Raw genomic sequence first — 13,160 nt, 5'->3', positions numbered from 1 at the left:
TTGTTAACCTTTGGCGCTTGTGTTGAGGCTGTTGACCAACTATTTCCATGCAATCATGCTCATGACCCTCACCGGCTCGCAACTGGTACAAGTTTGTGGGATAGAAGCCCCATGCGACCAGGCCCTTATGCTCCAACAACACGTAGCTCTCTAACAAACTCGACGCAAGCAAACAAAAGAGAGAAAGAGAGAGATAAAATATCTCTCGACTGCTGCCCCCCACCCCCTTTCTTTTTCCATTTCCTTCGGCAACTTAGAATCTCGAGGTCACCTCTCTTCTTAGACACAATCTCACAGAACCTCAACCACACTCTCTCTAGAATGCGTTGCGACTCTAACGAGAACTCTCTCTCTCTCTCTCTCTGTACGTGCAGGGCACACTGACCTGAAGGCACCAGAGCAAGCAAGTGCCGCAAGGGGAAGAGGGGGTGCGCGGCCGGGCATCCTTCCCCGTTTTATAATAGTATAGATATAGATAGATATAGAAAGAGGAAGGGGCCCCGGGCCCACATTGATTCGAGTAATTTTCAGCAGGACCGGCCTCTTCAGCACATGAGAATCTGTCGAAGAAACTCTATGCAGAAGGTTCAAAATCGACTGTTGAAAGCTGCTCTCATGGAAGCTGACACTTCCTCTCGTTCGGCGCGGTGAGGAACGTGACGTCTTCTGCGCTGATTGTCTTGCAGACACAGACCAGGTACGCTCTGCACTCTCTTCGACACACACACACACACACACACACTGTTTAAAGCATCCATGCTTTAACTTGTCCCCAAGCATTTGAACTTCGTGTTTTCAACCACATTAGTTCAGTGCTCTCGTGGAGGCAAAATGTACCTGTTTAGAGATAAATTTCATTGTGAGGGTTGCATTTGGGTCTTCAAAGCTTATGCTGCAGCTACCTTTAAGGCTTTTGACGTCTAGATGTTTTCTTGAGGTTTTGGAAAGGCTAAGCAGCATTGAAAAAAGCTCATCTGGAAATTTCCTTGTGCTATGGCCCAGGTTTTGGTTATGGCTTTGGAGTTTGTCAGCCCAGAAGGACTTCGTTTAGATGGCCGCCGTCCAACTGAGGTTTGCTGACAATCAGCTTTTTAGAACTTGTTTTGCTAAACTTGAGACTATTTGGAAGGATTCAAGAATGGTATAAAAGAGAAATTTAAACTATGCGCTCAGGTTCACACACAATTGCATGCCTTCACTGTTGCGTGCTTAGAGAGCGGCACTGATAGTATGGTTTTCACTGGTTTTCACAAAGATTATATATCTATGTAGCATAGATGGCAAATGTTCAAACGATTTTAAAAAATGAGTTTTGCTGTTCATGACATGACAAATAATGTATGGTTCTTTTGTGTAAGTTTAGATGGAGTTCGCTTTTGATGTCCTTATTTTGTGCGGCATTTTTCCCTATTCAGAGTGCTATATTTGTTTAGTTTCATGGTGCTAGCATCAATCCAATCTATTTTAACATTTCCATCCCTGTGATTTTGCAAACATTGACCTTTGCGAAGTGTTACCGCATCGAACTTGTTGGTGGTGTTACCTAAATACTAGGACACTTGTGTTAGTATTTGTTCACATATGCAAATTTCACTTATGGTGGATAGAGCTCATTTCTATTTAACAATTGCAACAATTGTGATGTACAAAAGGTAAGAAAAGAGTCCCCAAAGAGTTGGTCTAACGGTAAGGCTTTGGCCTCTCAACCTACGGATTGTGGGTTCAAATCCCCCGCTGGGTCACACTCTAGAGGGACACCTTGTGCTCACCTGGTGTTCATGTTGCTAGGGCTCTTGCCCTTGGACACTCGAGTGCATCCTTCTCGTGGGGTGGGTCACGTGAGGAGGAGGTTCCTAGCTGGTTGCTACGAGTTCTCTCCGTCGTTCCCAGCACGTGGTGCATCAATTAAGTGGCCATGGTGATGCCTACACGTGGCTCTTGCCCGATGGTACGCGGCCCTTGCCCGACCATGTAACATGGCTAATATTTGGAAGGGAGAAGCACCTCCCCCTGTGGGTCCTCTGGTGTGTCGGAAAAAAAAAGGTAAGAAAAGAAGAAGAGAGTCAAAGTTTGAAACTATTGCCAAACATAATATCTTTGAAATCAGATTACATCATTGTCCTCTTGTGATGCAATTCAAGCATCACATCTGAAGAGGGTGCCATTGTGTACATGACTAATTATTGCCAAGATCACAAAGCCCTTTGGGTAAGACCACACTGTTTTGTGATTTAGCTCCACTAGTGGACTTCCAAGTTTGAATACTAAAGGAAATGCAAAGTTTACAAAGGTGACTGATTTTATTACCTATTAAAAAAAGGCTGTTTGTATCAATATATACTTTCAGGTGACCAATAATCCCACAGAAGAATAGAAGAAAAATCCATTACTAAATGGTGGAAATGGGAGATGAGATGCATGCTCACATTAAGGCAGCCCAAGAAGCTTTAGCCTCAACTTTTGTTGGATCACCTGAAGCATCGTAGTGAACCTTGAATGGTTTCCTTAAGTTTGACACTATCAAAATAGGACCATCGCCTTATAAATACTTGAGCCTATCAAATGCTCCTTGTTGTCTCAATCCTCATCGAAAGGGAATCTTCTTCCTTGTTAGGTCATGAAGTAGTCCTGCTACATGAGCAAACCCTCCGATAATAGGAACACAATTCCAAAAAGTTACGCACATCATGTACCGTAGTGGGAGTTGCTCAATCTTGTATCACCTGGATCTTGGTTGGATCCATACTCACTTGGTTTTGAGAGCCTACGTGGTCGATGTAACGGGACGTGCACCATGTGCCAACGGAAAAGAACAGACTGAACAACTTTAAGCACTTCAAAGAACACTGAACGGAAAGAGATGCACGACACATGAGACAAGGAATGGCGGAGTTCCACCTTGAGAGAGCACTAGCCCCAAACCTTGGCCCCCCTTTCAGTATTTCTGTATATTGCTTCAACTTAGTACAAGCCAGTACTCTGTCCTCTGCACTCCCACACGGACACGTGCCAGAGACAAAGCCCATGGCACATATTCAAAGGCCCTTGGCCTCTCAAAAGCAGTTATATGAAAAGCTATAACTTTCCAAAAGGCAAAAGCATCTGGCCCAAAAATTGGCGTTGAAATCATCCAGCAAAAAATACGAAAATCTGAGCACCTGCCACGTCAGCAATCATAGCTCAAATTGCGGAGGTCCGTACAGTCTGCCATGTGGCACCAGCAACACAAAATGCGGGCGTTTGTACAACTGCCACGTCATCAATTTTTAAGCAAGAAAGCGAGTGTGTTGGTCTTGCTTTATTTGAAAGTCTTGTCACTAGGGCCCCATTGGACAGGGTCCCATAAGTTGCTGGGAACTGGTCTTTAAAAATAGGCCTCTCGGCAAGACTTTGCAAGTTGGTAAAACTTCTTCTGTTGCTTCTAGAATTTAGGCCCCTCGATTGGGATTTGCAAGTTGGCTCATTCTTCAGCGGCTTGACATGTCAGCAATTTGCGACATCCCCCTTTCTTGAAAGAAGAGTAATCGTCCGCGATTACCATATATCTTAAAACTACTCAAGTTAGCTTATAAATTTCCGAGGGTCATTTCGAGGGACATTTTGAGGGACAATCAATTTTCTCATTTCAAATCGGAGCTCTTGATATCCTAAGTCGTTGACTTCCTAGAAAATCTCATCCAATAAGTAGTATATTTTCATTCCAGATTGGAGCTCTTCATGTTTCGGCGTAGCAAAATTAGCCATCACACCCAGATCGCACTGATCTCTAACGGGTGTCTCGATGCTCTAAAATTACATACCCAGGCAATCTCACCCAATTAGGAATATATTCAATGGTTGGCACATCACAATGCAACACAAATGCTCACATGTGCATGTTACAAGACATAGAAACATAGCCACCGATGAACACTCCCCTTGCAAATAGCCATCCAAGTCCGGGCCGTGAGCTTTTCAACGACTCCCTCATCACTCCTCTCGCAAATAACCTAAAGACGTCCAGGCCATGAGATATAGAGGCCTTCTATAACCAAACGCTCCCCAGACCGGAGCCTGTGTCGCTTGGAGGTGCTGAGAGTAACCATTGCTCAGACTTCTTAATACTCCCCCCGTAAATAATCATCCAGGTCTGGGCATCAATAACAACAACACAAACAATACTCCCCCTGTAAAGAACCATCCAGGTCCAAGCCGTGAGTAACAACAATACTCCCTCCGTAAATAACCACAAGGGTCTAGGCCATGAGTAAAAACATCACTTTTCAAACATTTAATACTCCCCCCGCAAATAATTACAAGGGTCCTAGCCATGAGTATGTGTAAGCATTCTCAAATATCAGTTCTCTTCTGTACTCCTCCCGGGAGCAAATCACTCATCATGTAACGAGTATTAAAACCAGAGGCAAACACTTCAAATTGGCAGCAAGACATGTTTATAATAGATATCATCCATTTCAAACAAATTCCAAACATGATCTCCAAACAAGTTCTGAAACAGATTCAAAATAACTGCTAAATCAAACTGAAAAACCCTTCTCGACGTTAGTCGATGTCACGTGACACATCCAACCCTATGTGTCCGTGGACAAGCTACAGCATGACCAAGGTTCAGTTTAGTCAAGTCAGTCTAGAATAGGAAGTGACTTGGCACTTTTGTGAGTGTTCGCAGACCGTGCATGTCCATACACTTAGATTAGATGCATATCCTCTGGTTGCACACAGCATGACCATCAGATTCCAGTTAGATCCCATCAATAGCATTTTTATAGTGCATAGGCCTATTTCCCTATTTTTGACATTTTTCACTTATTATTTTTAAGTGACTTTTGTTGGAAAGTAGTAGGGCAAATTGAGTAAGTTTGTATATAAGCAAACCTAGACTAGCACTAATTGGTAGAAGAGGCAGGAGGAGCTCCACACTCAACAGGCACCTTCTCAGCAAGAACCCTCAAGCACCCATTGCCTAGCGTTTTCCCTCACCCAAGACCTAGCGTTTTGCATCATCGCCAGGAGCACCTCCCTTGCCTTGGCGTTTTCAGCCAGATCTGGACCGCTTAGCCTCCCTTGCACCTAGCGTTTCCATCACCTTCAAAGGTTGCCAATCACCAACGTTTTCAGCCCTAACGACAACAGATAAATTAGCGTTTTCAGCAGCAGGTAAAACCTGCGTTTTCAGCCCTAAATTTCTGCAGACATCAGCGTTTTCCATCACGCGCAACAACGTTTTTCAGCAACATAAAAACAGCCTCGAAATCACTGTTTCAACTCGCAGCAGATTTCAGCCTTGGGCGTTTTTGGACAGCAGTCAGAAGGTTGCAGATTTCAGCCCTTAGGTCAGTGTCTCCATTTCTATCGTCGTCACCGACATAGCCTCGAGTTGCATCAGTCCATGCATCATCATTGTACCCATTTGTGCAATCATAAGTAGACCACTCTCGCCGATGAGAGTGGGGCCTTCGGAGGAGGGTTTTACAACGTCTCTGGTGTCGATCTCTCTTCTCTCTCTATCTCTCAGTCTCATACACTTGCACGCACAGTGTCCACTCACTTTGTTCGTGATCACAACACTCTCCCTTAAGAACGGAAGGCTCTCCTTTCCATAAGAACTAAAAGGAACCTTGAGCAAATATGTATCACTCATCTTGAGAAAGAACAACATTCATTCCTCTACACCTAACATTGGTATCAAAGCTTTGGCAGTGTTCTGTATCACTCAAGGAAAGAACCACAAGAATCACAAGAAATTTTTTTGCTTGTTGCGGTCGCACGAACCCAAGTTCGCTTGGGCGTGTCGATTCCTAGTCGTGTTTTTGAAGAGTGACAGGAATCCCAAGAAAGAAGGTCTTGTCCAGCCACCCCTTGTGTCTCTTTTCACTCATTGAGAGCGGACCGTGCACTTAGCGGCCGGCCAATCGACGTGAGGTGGGAAAAAACAACCTTGGTGTGAGCGCAAGGCCGCCAAGGGGTGTGCCCACAGAAAGGAGTAGAACTCGGGTGAAGAGAATATCCTTCTCAAACACGGTTTGCAAGCGAAGAAAACCTCAAGAACCTCAAGAACCAAGACCCCCAAGAACCCAAGTTCCTCGTGAACTTAAGAACCCAAGACCCGCAAGAACCCAAGTTCCTCGTAAACTTAAGAACCACAAGAACCCACAAGAACCCACGACTTCAGTGGATGGTCATCACTCGAAGCGGAATGGATACTTCGCTTGGAGGTGGTGAGCATGAGAGAGGTGAAGAAGAATTTTCCCCACCAAGAGGTTTTTCCGACCCTCCCCCTTCACCATCTACGCCAAGGATTGCACTAACTCCTATGGAGGCTTTTGACAAGAGGATGATGGACAGGAAGTTAGAAAGCGAAGAAAGAATAACAGCCATAGAGCGCAAATACCAAGAAAGAATGACAGCCATAGCGCGTGAGAGCGAGCAAGCACGCTTGGAAGCCAAAGAAAGACAAGCAAAATTTGATCGCGAGAACAACGAAAGACAAGCAGAATATGACCGCGAGAACAAAGCAAGACAAGAGAAGATCGATCAACACATGAAAGAGTTGTGGCGACTTTTTTCTCAAGTGCAGGCACACTTTGCACAGAATCAAGAAAGGAGACTCTCTCAGTCTCTTCTTCTCCAAAGCATCACACACAGGATTTGCATGATAATAAGCATGATGATTTGAATGATAATGATGAGCATGATGATTTGGATGATACTGATGAGCATGATGATTTCCATGACGATCAAGATGTGATTTTTCACAAGCATGATGATTTGCATGAAGATGATCTGATTGTTCACAAGGATGATGTGTTAGTTGATGCTTTTTCTAGCGAAGCTAACCTCGTTGCAGATTTGACCAATCACGAAGGATCGATCTTGGCTCTCGAGCCTAGGTCCAAAGCACCCCTTCAGGAAGAACCGATCTTGGCTCTCGAGCCTAGGTCCAAAGAACCCTTACAAGAAGTACTATGTGTTCGCATGATTAGTACGCACGCATTGTTCGAGTGTTTCATTCGTGATCGTTTCCTGTATTTTGGTCAGCTTCTTTATGTGATCCCTTTTCCTAGGCATGACATATTGTCCGTTGAGCACGTTTCCCTCATGAATGAGCACGAATGTATGCAGATTGTTCATGAAAAGCTGAAAAGTATGTGTGTAAGGAAGTCACATTCCATGTCTCTTTCTTGGCATGACACATTTGTAGAAAGAGCACATGACAGTATGAGCACCAAGGATGGGCATTTCCGTTGTGAATTGCCACAGTTGATTGAATTAGATCAAAAGAGGAAGATTCGATCTCATTGTTTCCGTGTGTGTGGTGAACGGTTTGGCACTCCGTCTCTTTGTTCATCTACATTGCATGCACAGTCTTTGAGGAAGACAAGATTTTTTCCACTCACTTTACATGGGATAGGTATGTTCATGGTTTCGTGTCGGAAATGGTTTCAGGAATTTTCAGCCACGGAGGTTCTTGAAGAAGAAAGAAGCATGACTCTAGACGAAGTTGAAGCATTGAAGGAGCCACAGAAGACTTTGTGTCGCTTTCGGCGCGGCCCAAAGAAGCAAGCGTTGCAGACCTTTATGAAGTTCAAGTATCGCACGACCCACACATTAGAGTGGGCCGACGAAGAGTCCTTTCCAGGATTCCGGATATTATTGGCAATCTCCCTCAACGCCATACAGTTCAGTACCAGTACCTCACTTTGAAAAGGAGGGGATGTCACGTGACACATCCAACCCTATGTGTCCGTGGACAAGCTACAGCATGACCAGGGTTCAGTTCAGTCAAGTCAGTCTAGAATAGGAAGTGACCTAGCACTTTTGTGAGTCTGTTCGCAGACCGTGCATGTCCAGACACTTAGATTAGATGCATATCCTCTGGTTGCACACAGCATGACCATCAGATTCCAGTCAAATCCCATCAATAGCATTTTTACAGTGCATAGGCCTATTTTCCCTATTTTTGACATTTTTCACTTATTATTTTTAAGTGACTTTTGTTGGAAAGTAGGTAGGGCAAATTGAGTAAGTTTGTATATAAGCAAACCTAGACTAGCACTAATTGGTAGAAGAGGCAGGAGGAGCTCCACGCTCAACAGGCACCTTTTCAGCAAGAACCCTCAAGCACCCATTGCCTAGCGTTTTCCCTCACCCAAGACCTAGCGTTTTGCATCATTGCCAGCAGCATCTCCCTTGCCTTGGCGTTTTCAGCCAGATCTGGACCGCTTAGCCTCCCTTGCACCTAGCGTTTCCATCACCGTCCGAGGCTGCCAATCACCAGCATTTTCAGCCCTAACGACAGCAGATAAATTAGCGTTTTCAGCAGCAGGTAAAACCTACGTTTTCAGCCCTAAATTTCTGTAGACATCAGTGTTTTCCATCAGGCACAACAACGTTTTTCAGCAACATAAAAACAGCCTCGAAATCAGCATTTCAACTCGCAGCAGATTTCAGCCTTGGGCATTTTTGGACAGCAGTCAGAAGGTTGCAGATTTCAGCCCTTAGGTCAGTGTCGCCGTTTCTGTCGTCGTCACCGACATAGCCTCGAGTTGCATCAGTCCATGCATCATCATTGTATCCATTTGTGCAATCATAAGCAGACTACTATCGCCGACGAGAGTGTGGCCTTCGGAGGAGGGTTTTACGTCGTCTCTGGTGTCGTATCTCTCTTCTCTCTCTATCTCTCAGTCTCATACACTTGCACGCACAGTGTCCACTCACTTTGTTCGTGATCATAGCACTCTCCCTTAAGAACGGAAGGCTTTCCCTTCCATAAGAACTAAAAGGAACCTTGAGCAAATATGGATCACTCATCTTGAGAAAGAACAACATTCATTCCGCTGCACCTTAAAGTCGAGCTCGAAAGTCGACAAGGCTTATGTCCTGAAACCTTCACCAAAATTAGGGTTAGATTTCTTCCATAAGGTTGTAGGCGACTGCAACATGGTCCATGAGCTCTTGAACAGATAGTGCTCCCATAGCGGTGTAAGGTGCAGCGGAAGTGAATGTTGATCTTGCTCAAGATGAGTGCTCCAAACTGTGCTCAAGGGTTCGTTTTACTTACCGAAGGGAGAGCCTTCTGTTCCTTTAGTGAGAGAGTGCAATGATCATAAACAAATTGAATGCTACTGTGAATGAAGGTGCTAAGAGAGAGAGAGAGAGAGAGAGAGAGAGAGAGAGAGAGAGAGAGAGAGAGAGAGAGAGAGAGAGAGAGAGAAGAATACGACACCAAACGATTCTGAAACCCTCCTCCAAGGGCCCCCCTCTCTATGACGAGAGAGGTCTATGCTGTAGATTGCACAAATCTTGTACAATGGTCTAGATGCAATGGACTTGCCGACGATGTTGACAACAATGATGACGACGACGAGGACGGGCTGAAAACTGAAAACGCTAGGGCTGAAATGCTGAAATTTGCAACTTCTAACTCTCTGCTGAATATTGTCACTGTGTCGGCAAGGATGGCGATGACGACGACTCGACGACGATGTGCCGAAGACATAGATGCTGAAATCTGAAAACAGCGGGCTGAAACTGTAAACACTGGCTGACTCGACGGTACGGCGAGGATCTGCTACAGGTAGGTGAAATCTGCGAGGCTAGGGGCTAAATCTACAATGGCCGAATGCTGAAAACTGAAAACGCTGAAGTGCTTGGTGTCTTGAAACTGCAAAACACTAGACTTGATCTGCTACAGGAAACGTCAAAAAACGCTGGGGCTGATCTGCTACTGAAAACGCCAGGTGGTTCTTGTTGGCTGAAAATGCTAGGCTCTCTGCCGATCTTGCCGAGAAGGAGCACTGCAAGTTGCTGGAATTTCTTCTGCTTCTTCTGCTAAAAAGTGCTAGCGCTAGGTTTCTCTTATAGTGCCTTAGCAAATTTGACCTACTCACTTTTCCAACATAAGTCACTTATTAATAAATAAGTGAAAAATGTGTATTTTCGGAAAAAGGTTTGTATGCACTGTAAAATGCCCATGATGGTTATTAAATGTCATGCTAATGATCATGCTGTGTGCAACGAGAGGATATGCAACTAATCTAAGTGCGTGGACATTCACGGCCTGCGCAATTCACACACATGTCAACTTGCAGTTGACGTTTGGACTCCAATCTGGCAAGCTTCCCTGTCGAAAATGAAAAATTTTCTTCAATTCTTGCGTCGGATTTCAACTTTTCTTTGCCTGCCCACCGAGAGGTGTTATCTTTGTCAGATTCTCCTCGAAGACCCCATGTGTACTCTTGGGTTCTTTATGGCTTATGTTTTTAAGACAGAGGGAGGAAGAGGGGAGTGCGCCCGATGCGCGACGTACGAAGGGTGGGAGTGGCTAATAAGTTCGGGGTCCACGATCGATTGTTCTGTCATGTTCTCCTTGAGAATCTGTGTGCGCTCAAGAAGCGTCCATAGAAGAAGAATCTTTTTGAGCTTTGATACCAATTGTAACAGGCTTGGACACTTTGTAAGGTGCAGCGGAAGTGAAGGTTGAACTTTGCTCAAGATGAGTGCTCCGAACTGTGCTCAAGGTTCCTTTTACTTACGGCAGGGAGAGCCTTCCGTGTAACAAACTTGGACACTCCAAGTCAAGAATCAACCGCGACAGCACCAAATAACCACTTCAAAACAATTCACAGATCACAATAGATTTGCACTGGCCCGGCGGAGTTCCGTGCCTAGAGATATTGGCCCCAAAGACTGGCGCCCCTTTCGGTATTTCTTTTTGTATTAATCAATCATCAAAGTACAAGAGAGCGGTTAGGGTTTCACTCTCAGACTCTGCGTCCAGATGCCCTGAGAAGTGAGGCCCTCACCACTAATTTATAGGTTACAAGGGATGCCCAAAAGCAGAGCCCCAAAAGCTTTTAAAATCAAAAGCATCAGTTCTCTCTCTCTCTTAGAGAGTCTTTTCTCTTTTTTTAATAAAAAAAAGCAAAAGCAAAATTCGCGTCGCTCATCGTTTTCCAAAAAAAAATAAATAAATTTTTTTTTAAATTTTTAATAATCCGCCTCCGCGATTTCCGGAATTTAGGGTTTTTGGCAAAAATTAGGGTTTGCAGGAATTTTAGGGTTTCTGGCAGAAATTAGGGTTTTTGCTGTCCGCCACGTCATCACTTTGTGACATACCCCCCTCTTGAAAGCATTGTAATCGACCGCGATTACGCCTGCAAAACCGACAAAAGCCATAAACCGTCTTACCAGACACTGACTGTTAGTACCTACGTACTAGGAACACACATCTAGCACATGTACAAAATCGACAGTCACATCACATGACATCACAGGACATCACCAGACATCACAGGACATCACATGACATTCAACATTCATTCGGATCTTAGACCATGATTTATCGGCAATGTAGCTAGCAATCACATCTAGGTCCAATCGGGACCTCATCGATGTCCGATTGACTAACCCCTATTGCAACCATGTCTATTCGAGATCAATCAGACCAAAATGCTGCAGTCATTTCGTCTATCAGTTCCTGCACTCACAAGAAGTCAAGAACAAATCAGTATCATAATCAGGAATTCCATTTCATAAAGTCATCCAGCAGAATACTGTCAGCTCTCAGTATCCCTGAAGCTCAAAGAGACATCAGTGACTTTAGTATCAAAATCGAGGCATCTGTTGACAAAGGAGTGGAGTAACTCCCCTCTTGTGCATCCCACTGCACCAGATCTTCGGCCAAGCTGAATTTTGGGTTCCATTTGGAGTAGACTATGCTAAACCAAAAGCGTCGAGGTAAAGTTTCACAATCTGAGGAGTATCTGCTAGGTCCTCCTCCTCCATCCACTTCGCATCAAATGCAGGAAAGTTCTTGAACTTAACCAAGAACCGCCTTCGAACTTTACCCTTATTCTTCGTATCCTTATGTGCCAAAATCTGTTCAGGAACAAGGATCTCCTCGTTTTCTTCCACTTCGGGTTGCTCATCAGGCTCCCCATCATCAGGCACATCACCTTTAAAAGGTTTCAAGAGACTCTCATGCAATGCATTGTGAATCCTCCAAGTATCTGGCAGGTCCAATCGGAAGGAGACATCATTTATCTTGTCAGTAATCTGGAAAGGTCCGTAGTATCACATACTAAGCTTTGGAAAAAGCCTCTCCTTTCCCTTTTTTTTTTCTTAGGCGTGCCTTCTCAAAAGTAAGAGCACCCAATCATCCTCCTTCAGTTTCCAGTCGCGACGATGGCGATCCGCTGCCTTTTTCTGTCGTTCTTGAGACTTCTGTAAAGTCTCGTGAACCTTGGCAAAAGCCGTATCCAAATCTCGCGAATATTCATCCGCTTCAAATTTCTAATCTTTCGTGCTCAGTAAGGATGGAACCTTCGCAGCAGTTTCAACAATCTCTCATGGCGTCTTCCCCGTCGAAGAGTGTATCGTGTTATTGTAGGCAAATTCCACCAAAGGTAAGTTCTTTTCCCATTGAGTCTTCTGATGCGAGATACAAGACTTCAATAAATCTAAAATCACTGAATTGGCAATCTCAAATTGCCCGTCAGTCTGCAAGTGGAACGATGACGAGAACTGCAACCGCGTCCCAATGTTCTCCCAAATTGCCTTCCAAAACAAACTCATAAATCTGGGGTCTCTGTCGGAGACAATCGTCTCAGGCGTGCCATGTAATCGGAAAATCATCGTGATCATTCTGTATTCTCGGGAGATAAAAAAAAATGAAATCCATTTCAATATTTTCCCAGGGGCGGCGGGTGGGTGGGTATGGGTAAAGGCTGTAACAATCCCTGTTCCTTATGCCTGTCAAACTTGACCTTCTAGCATACCAAGCAACTGCGCACAAACTCTTCCACATCCTTCTTCAGTCTCTGCCAAAAGAAATCTCTCTCTACCCCTTTCATGGTGGTAGCAATGCTGCGGTGACCCGTAAAAGGTGGACAATGGCAATCAGTCATAACCTTTTCTCTCAACGGCTGTGTAACGCACAACATAGTCTTTTTCATCAAGTAGCCTTCTCGAAGGGAGTATCCAGCTACTGTCTCCCCATCCCGTATCCGTGTGAAAATATCTGCAAAATCTGTATCTGTGGCACACTGATCGACCATATCCTCGAAGCTCCTATGATGTATCGCGGAAATAGCCAGAACCAACGATTTCCGAGACAAAGCATCTGCCACCACATTCTTCTGTCCCTGCACATGGACAAT

General features: G+C 44.7%; 1 protein-coding gene across 7 annotated transcripts in view; it reads left to right on the top strand.

Moving 5' to 3' along the window:
* The first annotated feature begins 236 nt into the window (after positions 1-236).
* Positions 237-13,160, top strand: part of RRP41 (3'-5'-exoribonuclease family protein) — a 170,466-nt gene continuing 157,542 nt past the window's right edge. For 2 of the 7 annotated variants that reach the window (XM_086484102.1, XM_086484101.1), the window contains exons 1-2: positions 242-697; positions 1,003-1,071. In XM_086484102.1, the coding sequence (XP_086340228.1) occupies positions 1,012-1,071 (60 nt within the window). In that variant the 5' untranslated portion in view covers positions 242-697; positions 1,003-1,011. Of the gene's footprint in view, positions 698-1,002; positions 1,072-13,160 lie in introns of all 7 variants that reach the window. The other 5 variants (XM_086484103.1, XM_086484105.1, XM_086484098.1 and 2 more) reach the window with 4 other exon arrangements.

The sequence above is a fragment of the Adiantum capillus-veneris genome, chromosome 2 (assembly GCF_014529385.1).
Source record: "Adiantum capillus-veneris isolate H3 chromosome 2, ASM1452938v2, whole genome shotgun sequence".
NCBI classification, from domain to species: Eukaryota; Viridiplantae; Streptophyta; class Polypodiopsida; order Polypodiales; family Pteridaceae; genus Adiantum; species Adiantum capillus-veneris.
This window is presented reverse-complemented; position numbering and strand designations above follow the sequence as displayed.